This window comes from Falco peregrinus, chromosome Z, assembly GCF_023634155.1.
Source record: "Falco peregrinus isolate bFalPer1 chromosome Z, bFalPer1.pri, whole genome shotgun sequence".
NCBI classification, from domain to species: Eukaryota; Metazoa; Chordata; class Aves; order Falconiformes; family Falconidae; genus Falco; species Falco peregrinus.
The window spans coordinates 44,465,837-44,479,151 of NC_073739.1; the positions used below are offsets into that span (position 1 = coordinate 44,465,837).

At 37.5% G+C, this 13,315-nt stretch overlaps 1 protein-coding gene across 1 annotated transcript in view; it reads left to right on the forward strand.

The window, feature by feature from the left end:
- Positions 1–13,315, forward strand: part of LOC101912464 (guanine nucleotide-binding protein G(q) subunit alpha) — a 136,521-nt gene that overhangs the window by 100,166 nt on the left and 23,040 nt on the right. The window contains exons 4-5 of the mRNA XM_055790958.1: positions 7,554–7,682; positions 8,651–8,780. Of these exons, the coding sequence (XP_055646933.1) occupies positions 7,554–7,682; positions 8,651–8,780 (259 nt within the window). The remainder of the gene's footprint in view (positions 1–7,553; positions 7,683–8,650; positions 8,781–13,315) is intronic.

A 13,315-nucleotide genomic window follows, 5' to 3' on the forward strand; every position in this document is an offset into this window, starting at 1 on the left:
CTAGAAGCAGAACAGTGCAGACCCTATTTTAGGTCTTAGGTATAGTCCCTGAATATAAAAGGAAGGTCTGAAGAGGGATGGGACATGAAATCTACTGCATACCAAAGCACTGCATCCTATAGAAAAACTGGAGATTATGCAACAGGGCTAGGGAAGTTCAGAAAGGGAAGTGGGGTTATATAAAGCAGTATACAGTATGTATTTCTTTCAAGATCCTTTTTCTCATGCAGTACTGAACACGTTTTTAATATCTGTAATTTTTAAAACATTTGCTATTAAGAAAAGTTTGCACAAGCATTTTTTATTTGATGACTTGCTTTTTTTAGCCATTGCTAAGATTGGCTTTTAGCCATGTAGGAAATTGAAGGAGACAGCTAGGTAGTATTTGGGTGGGATAAGGATAAAAACAGTACAGACTTTTTCCTACCTCGCTGCAAAGACCTGAGGTTTACAGTGTTTAGGTTAAGATTAGGTAGTTCTGGAAACTGGTAAGCGTGCCTCAACTTTCAGCTGGTGGTGTAGTGGTTCAGAAATGCAGACCTCTACAGAAATTCTGAAAAGGCAGCCAGTACTCGTTTACACTTAGCTTTGTTCACGGCTTGTGTTTGTACACTGAAAATTGATTCCATTTATTGTGCTGCTGCATGTTAGCAAAGAGGATGCTTGTGTCAGTTTATTCTGGCAGCTCTGTGAGGTAGGAAAGATCCTGCTACAGGAACTTTAACATTTTGCATATGTGGAGCTGAAAGACAAGCAAGTTGTATGTGTTTTCACAAATGCAGGAAAAGGCTTTTTCCTTTCAAAGATTGTTTTGCAGCACATGGTCAAAATCAGTGCTAGTAGCCCTATCACCCAGTTCAGTTTCTCAAAACAAACAAACAAAAAAACCTCCTACCCCCGCCAAAATGACACCAAACCCTAACAGCAGTATGAAGGTAGTGCCACTCAATTCCAGAATAGCCAGGCTCCAAAGGACAGAAATATATTAAATATATTATTTACATAGTTTGCCTAATTAGCCTTAGTCATACACTTCGGTTAGGGTTTTATTTTCACCTGCGCTGACACTATAGGTGTTGTACAGGGTCATACCTATGAACTACCCGAACTTTGAGGGAAATGCTTCTTTTTGTATGTGTGTGCATTAAACCTGAGCACTTTTAAGGTTGAAAAGATGTAAAAGTTTGTGGTTACTGTCATAACTGGAAAAAGTCAACCATGAGGTATCTGGCTGCTGTGGTTGAACACAGTGGAAACATTTGCATATGAAATGGTACTGGTGAGCCCGGCTTTTGCAGCTGTGGTTACACTGAAATCACCCAGCAAACTTTATCTTAACAAACTTTCTAGATTTTCTTCAGGTCATCCCTTCCCTCTTCCCCTGTACTCTCATTCTCCCCATATATATTTAAGAAATATTCAACATTGTTTGCTGACTGTGTAATTACCTCTTATCTCTGCATGTTTGGGTTTGTTTTAGAGATTTCTCTTGGAGTATTTCTGGTGTGCTGCCAGGCAGATCCCTTCTGATCATACAAAGCAGTGTGTTTCAGAGAGAGTTTGCTCCCCGGGGGCTTCTGTGCTCAAAAGGTCTTGCAGGCAGACTGCTGCTAAGCACAGGGTTTGTTGGTGTGGTGGTGAATATTGGTTGGATATCTTGCTACATCGGTTTTGCTGCTGAGTTTGGGAAGAGTTACTACGCAGTACTGGTGGATAGGGCAATGTCATTTTTACCCTTGGAAAGGGAAACGAGTTTGTTATAGATGGATGAAAGCTGTAGCTTTTCCACCCTTGTCTGTCTGTGCCTTAATGCCTTCTCTTCATTAATTAGGCTATACACTAAACTTAGTTTATTAAACTAAGTTACAGAAATGATATTATGGAATTATTCCTGAGAAAATGCTACTTTATCAACTTATTATTTGCAACTAAAGTATGACCTCAAAGATGCTGGAAAATAGTAGGTCATGGCTAGAGGAGGGTGTTTGTTTGAAGTGCCTGCCCCGTGTTTCTTCACGTTGAAGGTACTTTAAGACCTCATTCACTGAAAGTAAATTGAAGTAAGTTTTGATGGTCTGTCTTCGTTAGGTGATATAGCTGTGGGACTTGAATTAAGGCTGAATGTCGAGCTGCCAGTTCACAGTGACAGGGGTTATGTTTAACTGCTTGAAGAAAGTTATTGGTTGAAACAATTCTGGTCTATTTATTAAGGTTGGGAGTCCCACGTCTTTCCGTGATTTCAGTATGAGAAAGGCATGCAGTAAAGCGCAGAGCCGGTCACGCTACTCCCATGATCCCAATCCTGCTGTTTATTTTGAAAAGTACCTTTGAAAGTGCTGTCTTCCTAAGGGCATCATTAGCACCTCCATAGCCTGGCTGCTTCCCTGAAGCTGGCTGCAGGCTTGGACCTTGTCACAGGTGATTAAAAGCATTAAAAATAAGTACCTCTCTCGGCCCTGCCTGGGAAACAGAAGTCTCCCTCTGCTTCTGGTCAGCAGGCTGTGCGGCGGTGGCAGGTTCTCCTGGCGGCAGGGGAGGGCCGCTGCCAGCAGCTCATCACACACTGGTCGCCCAGTAGTGCACCTTTTGCCTGTTGCTATAGCAACCTCCTGGGAAACCTCAGCAGCCACTAAAAATCATCTTTATAAAGCTAATTACCGGCGTAATTAATTTTTTAAACTTCATCTGTATTGTAGATGTACACAGACCTGTGTACATCTTTTTTAAGGAGTAATTTTTTAAGAAGTAATTTTATCCAGTTTTCCCTCTTTTGTTCCTTTGTATAATGCCTGTGAGTAGGTGCTGTTTGGGTGAGACGCTGTACAACTGAAGTGTGTCTGTCTCATCAGAGAAAGACATTTCTTAGCAGGTGTAGAAATAAATTCAGAGTGCCATATAGTGTTGAGATCTAAATGGCTAGCTGCTACCCATACAGCTGAATTCCCTGTGGTCATGCTGGTGGTGACCCACTTTTGGACCAGCACTCAGGGCAGTTGCCAGTGTATTTCCAGTATCTGTACCATTACGATTTTAAATTTTGAAGTTAATAAACTGAGGAAGTCATCTGTCTTGGGCAGTTGTTGGCAACAATATTTTTGTGGAAGTTCGTGTTTATGACAAGTCTTGTGGTTTCTTTGCAAGAGTGCACGCATAGCCATTTCTAGTATATGCCAGAGAGTTAATTGCATTGCAAAGGCTGATTGCAGTATTTGTGCATACATTTTGAGCTGGGCACTTACCCTAAAATACCCTGTGCATATCTCCTATGTGCTTAAATTTCTTGTGCACAGGATTTCTTTGCCCAGGTGAGCAATGTATTTACCAGTATTTTGTTTAAGGATGCATGAGATAAGTGCTTTAAGCCATAGTAAATAGGGTTTTTTAATAAGCAGATATGCAAAAAAGTCAGTAAAAATACTCATTTTCTTGCACTCCTCACCCATTCGAATTCAGGCTCCAGATACTTAACATAGTCCTGGCTTTGTAAGTTGTCTTCTGGTTGCAGATAAGCCATTGGAGGAAGTAACTCCACCCTGCTTTCCTGCTGGAGTTTATGGGCTTCCCACACCCTAGGCTGTATCCATCAAATAAACTAGCTTAATTTGAGCAATTTCAGTAGTGTTTCTTCACTATTTCAAATCATTTTGACAGAAATGTGTTATCAGGCCATTGCACAAGTGAAAGAGCTGGCAGCGGGGGATGGGCAGAGATGCAGCTGGAGTGGGGCTTGAGCCTGCACAGCTGAAAGTGGAAAGAATGAGCATTAGCTAGTTTGATGGTTTTATTCAAAGTTGCTGCTTGCTAAATTAATTTAAAATAAATTACTAGTTTAATAAGCTGTAGGGTGCTTAAAGCCTGTGCATGCAGTGCTGCATTCCCCCTGGTGATCAGAGAATTTCTTTAAACCCCAGCTTTCACGTGGGAAAAACAAAAGTTAAATTTCCAACCATTTTGGTATGAGGAAGATTTGAAAATATAAGTCTTTATTATGGCAATTAGTTAAACTCTGATAAACCAAATAAATAAAACCTTAAATTGTCAATGTTTCAGGAACAGCTACAATACTAATGTGTGAAAATTGTGTGTGCTGGTAGTATGCCTTTAAATACCCATATTCCATTTGTCTTTTAATGTAAATAGTCACCTGTATTCATTTACATATTCCCTCCCAGCATTTTGAAATAGTAAGTCAGCCCAGCAAATCACTTATTCACCCACCCCTCCTAATACAGTGCAAAAATCTGTTCTTGTGCTTCAAGAAGAGAAAGTGACTTGGTTTTTGTCTATGTAGTACTATGGATGTAGAAGTATGGCATTATGCAAGTAACACAAAAGTCATGATGATGTATTGAGCATAAGTGTGTGGATTCACTTCCACTGGCATTTTAGGAGGGTTGCATCTGACTGAGGAGAGACAAGACATTTCCACAATATATCAAAAATCTTCAGATGTGCTATAAAATAGTGCGTGCAATGGAAAAGAAATACCCTGGTGTCAATTCCAGTGATGTATGTTCTTACCCAAAGAGAACATTATTTTAATTAATTGTGTTACTTTGATTTAGAGGTTGTATGAATTTTAAGAGAGACTGAAGGAGTTTTTAGTGATTTTAGAGTATCTTGAAGAGAGCTTTGTGTTGCTGCTGCAGGCAAAGCTTTCAGTGTGATTTTCAGAAATTGTTCAAGCCCCTTGAAGCTGATGGCAGAATATGACGTTACGTATCCTTACATGGTAACAGGAGGTAGGTGTAACTGATCTGCAAAACTGTTAGCGTCGGTAGCAGAAAATATCCTGCTCCTTTGCTTCAGAGCAACAGTGCACAAAGTTCATTAAAATTTTCTGCTAAATAATTTAATTGACTATTTGCTGTATTCTCACAGCATGAAAATAGCAATAATAAAAGATCTAAAAGTGAGGTTGTGCAACAAATGGGACATTTTCATTTAAATAAATGGACACAATAATATGTTTGTTTATTAAGTTTTAAGTAAGAACGAAAAGTGGTAGGGGCTGAATGTCATTATTCAAAACCAAAAAATGCAGGATGTATTCTAAATTACTTTTGTTGGACTGTAGGTTCTGGTTATGATTTGTCAGTATCACAAAGATTGTCTTTTAAAAGATTTTTGTGTGTGCCATCTGTTTTCTGTGAGATACTTTTACTGGTTTTGACACCACTTCCTTTATTCTGGGTTTGAATGTATAATTCAGGACACTTCTTGGAGCCCAACATCCTTTGGTCTGTGAAGTGAGGGGAATCCAGGGAAAGAAACAGGAATCCGTAAGGATGCATAAGGACTCTTCTGTGGACTGTGTAGGTTCTGTAAGGTGCTATGGGTGAAAAGAGTGAGAAGGTTGCTCTTCAGTAATTGAGCAGAACTTGAGCAGAAATGAACAAGGATGAGGGAAAGATTACTATTTTTAAGGATAAATTAATGCTTCTGGAACTTAATGACATCAGTGGTTTGTGGTAGGACAAAAAAAACACTCCTTTGCCCTTTTAATGGTTTCTAGTAACACAAGTGAGATTTAACTATTTAATAATGTTCCTTTGCACTATGGCCTTCCAAAAATCAGCCAGATGTGCATTACAGCATGTCTTATTAAGTGTCCACTTACCTGTGGTGCAGAGGTGTGGTAACAGGCTCATGATGACTGCAGGCTGAAGCTTGCTAAAGGAACACAACAAGATGATTGTGTAATGGGCCATCTAGCAATTCATTCAGTTAAAGTTCTGCTGCTCTTGTGAATACCACTGTAGCATGTAATGACCTGCAATGCTTCTTTGTACCTTCCAGAATACAGTCACAAACCAAAACCAAAACCAGTTTTCTGGGGAGTGGGAGGGAAAAAGAATCAAGTTCAAGGTCTCTGTCAGTTTCTTGTTGTGGTGGTTATGAATTTCATTCACTTACACTTTTTTTTTCACCAACATATTGATGATGTGCTTCTCCATTCTGCTTTTTGTATGAAGCACATCAGGAAAGATGAAGTGCTGAAACCCACAAGCATTTTTCTTATTGGCAGAAACTAATCAGTGTTCTCAGAAAGTATTTGCAGAGTAGTAGCTCCTGAATTAGCTGAGTTATATGGTTCAATACAACTTTCTGATTGTGTGCAACTTTCTCACATACAATGTTTACTGTTGGATTAATCTTTCATGAATAAAATCATAGTGAGGGAGATTTGATAATGTTTTTGGCTCCCTCCTAGATCTAATAAATACGTCTGTATTTTTACTGTAAGGTGGAAATCAAACTGCTTTGTTTCTGTCATTGTTCAGGATAGCTTTTTTCACTAGTTTGTTCAGAAGTCATTCAAAAGCATCTGATTTGTTGTGTGGGTTTATTTAAAAAGACCACCTTCACTAATAACTACAAGGAAAAGAACATGTTCAGAGCTTAGTGATCATTTAATAAATTACAAGGCCATCACTCTCCTCCCCTAGAATGAATGAGGGCATCCATTGGTTAATTTATCTTCTCAGTGACTAACACTAGGTCAGTCTGTGCTGGGAGGTAACCAGACACCCCAGAACTCCATTTTCTGCAGTAGGCTTTCTCCCAGACATCTACCATGGGGAGAACGCAAGCTGCCTGATGCACTGATTTCATGAGATGTCCAGCTTCTGAACCCAAACAGGCTATCTCATACATATGGGTACATGCTTCTCTTTTGAAGCATCTTTTTTATGAGAATTAATTAAAACCTTCGGCACACTGGTGCTTTATGGTTGAAACCCACCATTAAGCAATTGCAGAATGCTTTTGTGTTGTAGTTAATGACCCTTTACAAGCCATTTTATAAGAACTTTGGGTTATTTGTTAACAGACTGGCATGTATTTCATGTACTGCAGGCTTATTAAATTAATCAGATGTTTCAGTGCGAATGCAGGACTTTCAGATGCCAGGCATCCCACTAAATAATCAGTGCTGCCTTCTGATAACAAGATCCGGAAATTTTTTTAATTTGTCAGTGGGTGGGGGTTTCCTTTTTTTAAAAAAAAAAATTTAATCTCCAAACAGTACCATTTATCCTGCTATCACTTCGTAATTGATAATGATCTATTCCATAGGAGCTGACTGTTGCTTAGGAGTTTCTTGTTTGTCTATCCATGCATTTATGTAGACAGTGCAAAATGAATATAAAGAAATATGTTACATATTCAAATAAACTGTGCAATTTTATATTTCTCACACATTTTATAATACTATTTTTCTCTGAATTGCCTAGAATTATGTCATTGAAAACTTTGAATCTTTGGTGAATTTACATGTGAAAGCCAAGCAAACTTGTATGAAAAAAAAAAACCCACCAGGATAACAATGCTACCCTTCTGTAGAATTTATTTGAAGCTGTGGAAGTGTACAGGAAGAGAGGAAGGAGCACATTTTTATACTTTGTCCCCTCTTATGCCGATAATGCTCTTTCTTCTGTTGTACTTTTTCCTACCCCACAGTCCATTTCCATTCCCAAGTCTTCCTTTCTCTTTCCCTCAGTGGAATGATGGTGTCACTGTCTTGCATTCCTGTTGTTTCTCCCTGTCTATAGCTATCTTAATGATTTGGACCGCATAGCAGATGCCACCTATCTGCCAACTCAGCAAGATGTGCTCAGAGTTCGAGTCCCAACAACAGGGATCATTGAATATCCATTCGACCTACAAAGCGTCATTTTCAGGTAGAAAAGAAGGTTTTAAGACCCACTTGCTTTGCTTTGTTTCCTTTTACATTAGTAATATATAGGTATATAGGGCATTGGTTAAAACTGCATAAAAAGCAATTGTTCTATGTTTTAAAAAATAAGCTAATATTAAAGATGGGAAAAGGATGAAAGACAATTAGGTTTGTCTTTTTCTGAAGGTAGATAATACTGATAGTAAACCTGCAATTTATCTTTTCAATAATATGTATCAAAGTTTCACTGTGGAGTAATAATCTGAAAATACAACCATGTCCTCCTAATTCATGTAAATTATGGAATACAAAGTTATCACTTGTGTACTGATTTTCAGAGAGAGGTTACTTTCCTTCAGAGAGAAATCACCCTATGTGAGTGCAGTTGCTTAAAAACTATAGAACTGCAGTTGCAAGTTGAACAGCTGTGTTTAGTTAAGCTTAGATGTGTGATGAAGTGAGAATACGCTGCGAGCAAATCTGAATTTTAATTTTGGCTATTAAAAAGCAAATCTGAATTTTAATTTTGGCTATTAAAAATTCTAATAGATATATATTGTACTCTATTTTTCCCCTTAAAATGGGGCAGCTTTAACAAGTTGGTAATTTTCACTTTGATAATTCAGGGGGAAAAAGGCAGACCACCATGTCTATTCTGTTCACATCTGTTTCTGCTGAATACACAGGGCATACATACATTGCCGAACCATGGCTCATGAGATGTTTATATCTCAGAAATCTGAGGGTTTTGAAACCCACAATAATTTAAATACAGGAAACACAGACTTAAAAGCAAATACAATTAACTGTCTAGTTACAACAGGTTCCATTAAATATCAGTGAGAGAAATTATTTAGAAAAACAAACCAAACTGTGTTTTCAACTGAATTTTTGAATTTTGTCATTTTGTGTGTGTCTGTGTGTTTATGTGTTAAATTATTCATGAAGTTGATGTGGATGTTAATTTTGCAGAATGGTGGATGTAGGAGGCCAACGATCAGAAAGAAGAAAATGGATACATTGCTTTGAAAACGTCACATCTATCATGTTCCTAGTAGCTCTTAGTGAATATGATCAAGTGCTTGTGGAGTCAGACAATGAGGTAAGAAAGCATCAGCAAAAAGCACTAGTTTTAAAGAAAAAGTAGCTTGACTTGTCCAGTCCCAGGTGTTTTTCAAATGTATCTATCAGCAGTCATACACAACTGCAGCCAGTGGAGTGACAAGCACCAGAGGGATCAAGAGGCGAGGAGGGGATCAGTCTTCAAATATGTCAGAGCTGATCTGCTCCGTGGATGATTCAAAGAAACCTATTTATTTTCTGTTGAAAGAGAATACAGTTGAATATACAGAAGTGCTCTTAGTGTAGCTGTTTGTGCAGTCAGTGTTTTTTGGCAGAGCCACAAAAATAGGCAGTGGAAATGAAGACAAAATTTATAGATTCTTTGCTAGAACACACCCTAATGTAGTAAACTTTGTGCCTTTGACTTAAAACATAGGAAGTATAATGTATTTTAAAAAAAAAAATACTAGAAGTAGGAAAGTCAATGAGCTGAGGGGGCAAAGCACACTAGTTCCAGCACTTTTAATGCTGTTTTAGACTGGGGAGATTATTTAATGTTTTTGTCTTTCTTGAGGACTGTTTTAAGTTATTGATGAAACTGTTATGATTTACTGTCACTGTCCTATGCAAGTCTTCTAACACATACTGACAGAAGTTAGGTGAAAAAAGAAAACAACTTCATGGCTGCATACATGTTGATTTCATTTTGAGAGAATGTTGGCATAACAAAGTAAAACAGGTGTCCCTGGACATTCATGTTTGTATACTGAACTTCATTCAGGCTTAATTTTTCAATAAATTATGGGAGCTGTGAAAGTCCTTACATTTATTGTCTTTCTGTAAAAGAAGAATATCGTTACATTAGTTATATAATCAGCTATATCATTCAAAGCTGAATTTACAAAAAATTTGATGCTGTGATCTGCACCGACTTCATCTCTTGTAATTTTGGAAGCTGGATATGTAGATAAAAAGAGAACACAGTCAGACTTGGCTCATTTCAAGCAAAGCCAGAAATGTCTGGTTCTGTCTTTCTCTGTTTGCATTATTCTTTTTTAACCACAAAGTCAACACAGAAGTATTAAGCATTTTAATTATACAAGTCAAAACAAAGTATCTTGGAAATCACATAAAGAAAAATCAGTTATGATGATTTTGAAATGTTGTTCTAACTATCCAAATTAAACTTTCAAACTTCTTGATGTTGGATATTTATCACTGTGTTTTCATACTGTGTTTCTCATAGGGAGAAGTTCTTGTAGGAACTGTCTCACAGGGAGAGGTTTACCAGGCTCTGGTTCCCTATTAAGTGTATCCTGTTCTAGCTCAGACCTTTGCTCTGGTATGTCAGCTTGGTTTGGTGTGACTTAGAGCATCCCTGCTGTAGAACATGGAGTGGTATTTTCATAGGCTGATTCAGTGGAATATACAACGCTCTGTGTTCTTGTATGCTGAAAGGGTTCGTGCGTTGAGAACGGAATAGAACATCTGACTGAAAATTTCCTTTATGTTTTGGGCTCTCCAGTGACAAGTGATGCCTAAACTTGTCATAGCTTTTCTGTAACTACTTTTCAACTATGATGAAGAAGATCACTTGTAAAGCTGTTTTGATTTTTCTGTTTTTCACTTTTGAAACACTTTGTGGAGGCAAAAGCTGTAAAACTCCTTGTTTTGCAGATAGTTCTTCCACCTTGCTGCTAAACTGTTTGTTTCTCGTTAACAACAGTGGAAAACTTGTGAACCTTTTTGCATTTCAGTTTGAAATATGTTCATAACTTTAATTGCAACCAGGTTTTGTTTTAGTCATACGTACATACCCTAGGAGCACTTTCCAGCAGCCTTAGGCCTGTGTTACTCTAGCTCTGGGATGGATCCAGACTGTCTTAGAGCTAAGCACTATCTGGGCAGATTAGTTTTGGCTTTCAGCAAGCTGTAGCCTGACTGTCTAGATTTTGTTGTTATACTAGAGCACTGCTTTCTGCCCTTCCTTTTTCCTCCCCTGCATCCTTAAACATTGCAGTCCCAGAACACATGGGAGAAGAATGCATTTATTTATTGTGTGTAAAGCAAAGCGTAGTTTGTCTGAATGTGGATGTAGCAGAAATATGGGAAAAGTTTTTAAATGTGTTGACACTCTGAATTAAGAAATTTACCCCCCAAATATATTTTTGTTCTTCACTGGGGTGCGACAAACTCAGTAGGGAAGACAGTAATTTAACTTGAAGACTTTGGTGATCAGCCAAGAGATACTTTTCACACTTACCTTTGAATTGTGAAACAGTATTCAAATTCTAGCACCAAAGTGACAGTGTGTGTAAATGCACTACTTTCTTTGTATGCATGCCATCAGTGTGATGCTATGATAGAACCTAATCCTTCTTTGATCAGTGCACCTCTCATTGAAAGTAAAAGATCCGAGTCTACAGCTTGTAGTGTTCTGCTAGTCCCTTTGCATTGCTTTCATGGCCTGATTAAATAGTATGATTTTTGTAAGATGGCCTACTTTCCTTTTCTAATTAGTCCACTGCATGTTATTGCCTGAAGTCTGTTTGCTCGTAATATGTTTTTACAAAGAGAACTATACTTTTTAATCATCTGTGGCGTTCTTTTTAGTTAATACATTTTTCATTAATCTCGTTTTCATGAGTAAACATAAATCTGTAAGAATTACTATTTTCCATTTGGTGCATGTGTGTTTATATAACTGTTCATGATAATGAAACTGGTTTAGAGCCCTTAAGTGTCTTGATCTGTGTTTCAAAATGCAGTGCCTGATAGATTCTCAGTTGTAAATCCACTTTTACCTTCGTTTAGCTTATTCAAGAAAAATACATTTGGGTTATAAATCACATGAGGCTATACTAAACTGAGAGGCTTCGCTGGTGTCTTTCAAGGGCTTTTACTCACTGGATATATGTGGGATTGAGCTGGGGACTGTTTCTGTCTTCATGCCCGTGGAGGAGTTAGGTATTAAAAGCTCTCAGAAATACATTTTAACTACTCTAATGGTACATCATACAGAGAAAATAAGACTGAGTGTTGAGACTGCCTGTTAGTCAGAGTCCTGTGTAAGATGACACTTAAATGATAGATCCATGAAATTGCACTCCCATAGCAGAGATCTGCAGCCAAGTGGTTGGGGACTTTCATGAAGAAATGCATGCATAGCTGCCCAACTGTATTTTAACTATGATTCCTCTAACAGGCAATAATCAGAACCAACATTGTCTCTCCTTTCTTAAGTATGTGTCTAGATTGTACATAACTAAGCATCTGATTTCATTGCATAAATACAAAATGAGAAGAATTGGTAAGGACAGTATATTTAAACATATCTTTCAATAATTTCAGATGATGTACAGTTTTGAAATGCCTTTGTCTTCTTAAATACATAAAAAAGGATAGGTAGCTAACTGTTCCAAATTCTGCCCTTAATAAAACAGTAAGTCTGTCTAGATACGTTGGTGGAAATGAGGACAAAATTTGATCCAGAGGACATAATATACTAATTACATTAATAGTACTGTAAATTAAGTAAATCGTTCCTCAGTCTGATATGATGTGATGAAGGAGAACATGTTATAAGTTAAATTATCAGATATTTGACCTTTTCACTTTTTCAGAAAATTCTGACAGAATTAGAGGTGAGATGAAAAAATGAAGGAATCATCTCTCTGGTGAATTAATTTATAGTGTATTATGTCCTCAAGGTCAGGTTTTTGCTCTGAATTATACCAACAGATCTGGGGAAGTTTGCAGTTTTATCAAAAAGTGTTGTTTAGAACTTTTCTATTTTTAGAATCAACTTGTTTTCTTAAATAAAGGGTTTTTTCTAGATAAAGTATATTAGTCCATGTTCCAGGATATACTGCATTTAAATATGTATCACAGGTAGCTCTTCTAAACATATAAAATCTCATGGTCTTAGTGCAATAAATGCAAAAATGAGTTCCAGCTTTATAAGAGAACGAGTAACCACTTGCAGTTACTGAGGGACTAGAGACATCACAGTGTACCTGTAAAATCTGGTTTAATAAAAAAAACGGTTTTCATTATCTTTGCAGGGCTTAATGATTACTTGGAAATGGCAGAATGAAGGATGGTGTTTATTGATGCTTGTACATGTTTTTTCTTCTACATTACTGCACTAAAAGTCTTAAGGCATATATGATTTCATATAGCTTGTACAGGTCTATGGTGGTTATGAAAATGTGAGCTATTTGTAGGTCAAGATCCTTCTTTTTCTGTGTTCCCGTAGGGAAAACAGAAAAGACAGGATACTATTTCCTCCGTTCAGCTAAATTAATGGATTGACAGGCTAAGTGACATTTCAAAGTTTTCTAAACTATGAAAAAGCAAATGCTGTCTTTCCTGAAGTGTCGAGGCAGCAAAGCTACTGAGACATTGAACATCTTGAAGTATTCACTGATAAGATACAATTTTTAGAAGTAAATCAGTATGAGTATTCTGAACATCCATTGCACAAAATAAATCAGGGGGAGAATGCCAGTTTAGATTATTTTGGTTAGAGCTGATATGTAGAAGAATGGCTGCAGAAGCGTGGCCTTAGAATCT